General features: G+C 35.5%; 1 protein-coding gene across 1 annotated transcript in view; it reads right to left on the reverse strand.

Moving 5' to 3' along the window:
• Window positions 1-5,629, reverse strand: part of LOC120181834 (ABC transporter C family member 12-like) — a 32,138-nt gene extending 26,509 nt beyond the window's left edge. Inside the window, exons 1-9 of the mRNA XM_039186882.1 lie at window positions 5,578-5,629; window positions 5,140-5,181; window positions 4,712-5,058; window positions 4,360-4,538; window positions 3,926-3,965; window positions 3,175-3,331; window positions 2,029-2,143; window positions 1,863-1,943; window positions 1,686-1,710 (exon numbers count right to left, since the gene is read on the reverse strand). Of these exons, the coding sequence (XP_039042813.1) occupies window positions 1,686-1,710; window positions 1,863-1,943; window positions 2,029-2,143; window positions 3,175-3,331; window positions 3,926-3,965; window positions 4,360-4,538; window positions 4,712-5,044 (930 nt within the window). The 5' untranslated portion in view covers window positions 5,045-5,058; window positions 5,140-5,181; window positions 5,578-5,629. The remainder of the gene's footprint in view (window positions 1-1,685; window positions 1,711-1,862; window positions 1,944-2,028; window positions 2,144-3,174; window positions 3,332-3,925; window positions 3,966-4,359; window positions 4,539-4,711; window positions 5,059-5,139; window positions 5,182-5,577) is intronic.
• Between the last annotated feature and the right edge of the window lie 371 nt (window positions 5,630-6,000).

Consider the following 6,000-nt stretch of genomic DNA (forward strand, 5'->3'; position numbering starts at 1 on the left):
TTTGACTGATTGGGAATTTGAACAATGGGAAAATTTGATGTCAATCATCTCTAATTATAGCTTGTCTAAAGTGTCAAACGATGGACTAATCTGGAAAGGTAATGGGGTTGGTGTCTACTATGTTAGTTCATGTGTGAAGGTGTGTTCCTCAGGTTCCGAGGAGGTTCATTTTTGGAAGAACATCTTGTGGAAAGGATTGGTGCCTACAAGAGTCCAGTCTTTTATGTGGCAGGTGGTTCATCAGAAGCTGGCAGTGAAGACACAATTGGTTAAAAGAGGGGTTATGGGTATTGAGGATGTTTTATGCCCTCTTTGTAAATTGGTGGATGAATCTTCTTCTCATTTATTCTTCTCTTGCTCTGTTGTGTGGTCACTTTGTAATAAATTCATGAAGTTTTAGAGTCTAAGTTCGGTTTTTCATGAAAATGCTCAGAGTTTTCTCCTAGCATGGGAATAATTGAATTTTAATTCTGTTACTTGGACTTTTATTCCAGGAGTAGTTATCTGGACTATTTGGAAAGTCAGGAATGCCATTGTCTTCGAAGGAGGGAAGTTAGACCAGACTGACTTATTTTTCTTAGCAAGATTTAAGCTTGCTTCTTGGTTCTTAGCTAAGTTTAAAGATTTTTCTATTCCTAAGGAATCTCTAATCAGTGACCCCTCCCTAGGGGATTTTTGTTTCCCCCACAACAAATCGATCATCACTAAGCTCCCTTGGTTCCCTCCTCTTAAGGGCTTCGTCAAATTGAATGTGGATGCAGCAACCAGCGGTGATTCAAAGAGAAGTGGAATTGCCGGTATTCTAAGATATGATGCAGGATTGATTTTAGGTTCATTCAAGGAGGTTTCTGGCCTGGGTCCACCTACTTTGATGGAGCTAAAGGCTATTCAGAAGGGATTATCTTTTTTTGATTCCTTGCGAGGATGTATTAAGGGTCGGTTCATTATTGAAATTGATTGTAAAGTGGCAGTGGAATGGGTTAAGAATGGTGTAAACTGTCCTGATATGTATGTCATAATTGTCAAGGACATAGCTGATAGGCTTAAAGAATTGGAGGGTGTAATTAGATAGGTTGCTAGGATAGCCAATATAGAGGCAGATGGCCTAGCTAAGGCTGGAATAGGCTAAGTATAGTGTTGTTATTAGGGGCATTTAATTTTGGGTTTTCGGGTTGTTTGTAAGGGGGTTTATCTACATGATTTAAATTTTATGTATCCTTTTTATTATTAATGAAGTATAAGGCAATCTTTTCCTCCTTCCGCTGATTAAGGAACTCATTTTGAGTTCCATTAATCATGAAGGGGTTTTTAATGAGGCCTTCAATTCTTATAAAAAAAATCACATACTTATTACAGGTTCGTGTATATATATATATATATATCGAAAATCATATTTAAGCAGGACATGTGTTCATTAACAGGATGAGGATTGCATAACTTAATTATTACCATTGAAGCTACCAAAGGAACATTTAAAGCATAATAAGTAATATAATAAAGGAGGCAATAGACAAATGGAGACAACAGCTACCATGTGGATGATAAATTCCAGTTACTAACAATTCCAACCTTGCCAAACACAAAACACAGATTATCTAAGATGATCCTGCTCTCTTAATTCAAGGAACTTTAAAATTTAAAATCAAATTAACTTCCAAGAGAAATATGACAGAAATTCTCATTACCTTGAAAATACCTCCCAACCAAAATCTGTGTGATTCATTTATAAAAGAAGAGTTAGTAATAAGTAAGACAAGATGACATCTAAACTTGACAGAAGAATTCTTCTGGATGCACAACAGCACAAGTGTTCATACCACTAACTAGAAAAGGGGGGAAATGTAACCTCACAGCTAACTAACCTTCCTCCCAAGCTATTATTCAATGCTCTCAAAAGCCATGGCTTAGATCTTTTAGATTCTTTGACCCAACATCTATGGAACCTGTAATAGTAGAAATTGCTATCTTTGAGTAACCGTATGCATTATCATGTGGAAGCAAAAGCAAGGGAAGTGACAGAATGCTAACTTATGAATCAGTATTTCAGACTGATCCCATGTATCCAACTTCCAAACATCCCCCTCAGTGATAGGTCTTCTATAACCTTTTTGCATGAGTGGAGTAATCCATCCGAAGAAAATTCCTGTCATAATATATTGCAGCAAAGTTTAAACTAGAAGCATCACTTACCTATGACTTGTCCAAAATAGATATTTGCAAGATAATAAAAAACTTAAACTCAGTACAACAGGTCAAACTGTCCTTACACATGTAAGAATTATGTTGCTTATGCTATTTACTTTCCCTCAAATACCCATGTTAGACAATTATCGGGCAATTTAGACATGGGGACTCAAGTTCTCAACTCAACCCTCAAAATATTAGAGAAAAAATTCGCATGTAACTGCTGAACACATAACCATGTTTGGCACTTCCTCTTGAGTCCAAGCAACATGGACCAAGGATCCCTGGTTTCTCATAAAGAGTATATTTTTTTTTTCACAAGAACACCCAAGACTTGCACATATTGCTATCTTATTCTCAGACTAGCCAAATCATTGTCTAGTTATAGTTCCATCATAATGGTACTTTTCTACAAATAATCAGCAACCTTGTAACCATTTAAACTTTTTGAACTAGTAGTATCATGACCAAGCAATCAGAGGACTTACCCTGATAAAGAAAACGCATATATTCATACATAATATATAATATAAATATTTGTTATGGTAGCAAAGTAGAACAGCCCACTCCTATTGCTTCCACATATTGAGATAACATTAGTCCTTATTTGTAGGAAATAGGTTTACGGCAGAGTGAAAATAAGAAAATAAGGATGAGTTGAAGTGTGAATCTTCACTCCAAGTATATTAATTCTGAACAAGTTACAAATATGTCTTTATACAGCAGGTAAAAGTAAGTTTTTAATTTAAACTAGACTACCTATGAAGTTATCCTTATCTACATAATCGGCTAAGAGTTAGTGTCCCAAAAAACAACTAACATATATACAAAGTAAACTACTTATCGCATAACTTACATTATTTACTGTCTAGCTAAGCAATTACCTAATTATAGTTCCAAAATGATGCTTTTCTAAAAGCAATTAGTGAAGCTGCAGCATTTAAACTTTTCAAACATGTGGTATCAGAATCTCTCAACCAGAGTACTTACTTGAAATGATGCTCGCATGCCTCTCAGGGCATATTTGCTCTCCTCCAAGAAGTGGTTCATATTTTTCATCATCAAGAGACTCACATTCAATCGAAACATACCCAGGAAAGGGTTGGAAATTAGGAAAATAAACAAGTAGAAGAATCCCAAATAAAACCTACACCAGAAAATAAGCACAAATAAACCAAACTGCCATAATGACTTGAAGACAAAGCATTAAAAGTCTTTGTCAAATTTCTTTGTCTCAAAGGATTTAAATTTAGACCACCCTAGCAAGCATTAAGATTTGACCAAAAGCTTGAACATTATTTCTTCAAGTCCATATATATATATATATATATATATATAGATAATGGCCTCAATGATCTCTGAAGGGGGGAAAAACTAGTCATGCTACGTAAGACAGGTTTAGAAAAAAATTTCCACTTGGGTTCAAGACCTAGTATTTTTTCACTAAGAAAATGTTGGCGTTTCAAGTTTTGCAGCAGCCCATTAGGAAAAGAGATGATGTCAATATTTCTAGATGGAGAGAGAGACAGAGAGAGAGAAAGAGAGATGTCTCTCTATAATTTTCATCAAGTTTTTGTACATCACAACTTACTAGTGATCAGCTTGTAGACAGACTTCAAGTGGTTCATAAAACTAGAATAGGTAATATAGAACCAAGGCAATATAAAAGCGGGTGAAGGTTACTCCTATAGGGATATTAGAGAAAATGAGTATTGATAAAAGGAAAATAAACACAACAAACCTGACAGAATACCGTGCTGATGGTCGAATATAATGCATAGCTGCATGGAAAATAAACATATCAATGCAAGTGTCCTGTTTACACAGTTAAATGGACCAGATTCTATCCATTTCAGGCAAAAGAAATAAAAAAGGAGAATGCTTGACAAAAGCCTTTCCTTTGAATGATATCAGTCCGAATCTCCAACTATTCCAGAAAGTACGAAAGTTTCTATATAACCAAAATGGTTTCCGGTGTTAAAGTTCTTCTTTAGTTAAAAGAGTTACTACTACTGATGGGTGGGTCTTCTTATAAATAATGGCATGCGAAAATGATAGGAAAAGAAAAGATAAATGTCCAATATGAGACTTGGAAAGGAAAAATGCTTATGAAATTTTATCATTTTAAGAGGCTCATGGAAAATGAACTGAACTCAGGAATGGGAGGAATCTTACCTACTGTAGAAATCCTTAACTGGGAGGATGAGATTGAGAAGCACAGCTTCCCCAACCAGAACATAAACAACTCCAAAACGCACATACCACCGAAATTCACAGATGTAACTTTTTGTTTCCAGTCCTATCATAACAAGCACAGAGCACCAAGCTGCAGCCTCAATGATCAAAAAGGTTGTCTGCAATTAAAAAGCAGATACAAGTTTAAGCAGGCTGCTATCATTCAATATCATATAACAAAACGGTATTGCAGGAACTTGTGGTAACACTTGGATAAATAAAAGATTGAACTAAATTGGATAAATAAGCCAAAATAGACCTTCGGTATTTAAACTAAAATACAGAAACTTACCTCATAGGGAGCAAGGCCAGTCGTTCCGTTCAAATTAAAGACTGAATTGCCCATCAACAACCTTAGTAATGGCTCAATGGTACAATAACCAGCCAAAAGACCTAGTAAATAGCAATAGTATTTTGAACTCAAACAAAACCTTTGGACTTTGGAGTTCTTCTTAATCAACCATGTACGATAACAGCACAGGCTCAGAAGAACTAGGTGAGAAATGGATAACACAACAGAATCAATAGCACAAGGTGTGTATGCACCAAAAGCACCATCAACCAATTTTGCCCAAGCTGTATTTTTCGTTGGCTGACAATACCAAACCAATGGTTCAAACGCCATTGCTGACCACCACTCTGAAAGAAACGAAATCGATTAGATATTTTACTGAAATCAACTTCTGCCGCACGTGAGAAATGTAACAGGAAAGGACTGACTAAAACACTGAACAATCTTTGCTCTTCAACACAATGTCCTGTCAGCAAAAAAAAAAGAAAAAGGAACGCATACTTCAACATTAAAAGATTTGATGCAAATGATAATTGTAAACATCTCAACACAAATAATACATGATAATGAAATTTCCAACAAAGATTTAAACAAACAAAACAACTAGAAAGGGTTTATTTTCAATCAAAACCACTTTTTGGATAAAGGAACACAAACCCATTTCAGTCTATGGTATTACACAACCAATTCTGTAACTCACAAAACGATAATGGGGTTGAAGATTCAAGTTTTAAGTTCAAAAATCGTCCCCATTGAGATAAAAGAAAAAAGAAGAAAAAAAAGCACATCAAGCTCAGAAGTGTCTTTCAAGTTCTATCCCCCTGCAACCAATAATAGCAATTACGAGAGCAACAAAAAATCGATACCTGTAGGACAGGACTGTGTTGTGGTAGTAGAAGGCTTTAAGTAGTAAACTTAATAGAGATTGGAGGAACCCAAAAGTCTGGGTTACTGAAGTTGTGACGCTATAATTGGGGTGCACGATTAGTAATGTATATATGGTTTGAAAAAGAAGACAGAGAATCAGTAAGAGACATGCTTAAATTATCAGACACAAGGGAGAGGTTGGGGAAGAGACAAAATAAACAAGAATAGATGTATGGTAACATGCGTCACGGCTTACGTTGTACTTGTAACACTTATGGCATTATTAGCAAGAAGGCCATGATATCAGATAAAATGCTACTAATAATGCTCCAATAATCGGCTGGAGAGAAGAGAAGCCAGAACCATACAATGACTCATGAGATTAATTTTACTAACAAATTTTCAAAAACAATCCAAAAATT

Source organism: Hibiscus syriacus, unplaced genomic scaffold, assembly GCF_006381635.1.
Source record: "Hibiscus syriacus cultivar Baekdansim isolate YM2019G1 unplaced genomic scaffold, ASM638163v2 tig00003721_pilon, whole genome shotgun sequence".
Taxonomy (NCBI): domain Eukaryota; kingdom Viridiplantae; phylum Streptophyta; class Magnoliopsida; order Malvales; family Malvaceae; genus Hibiscus; species Hibiscus syriacus.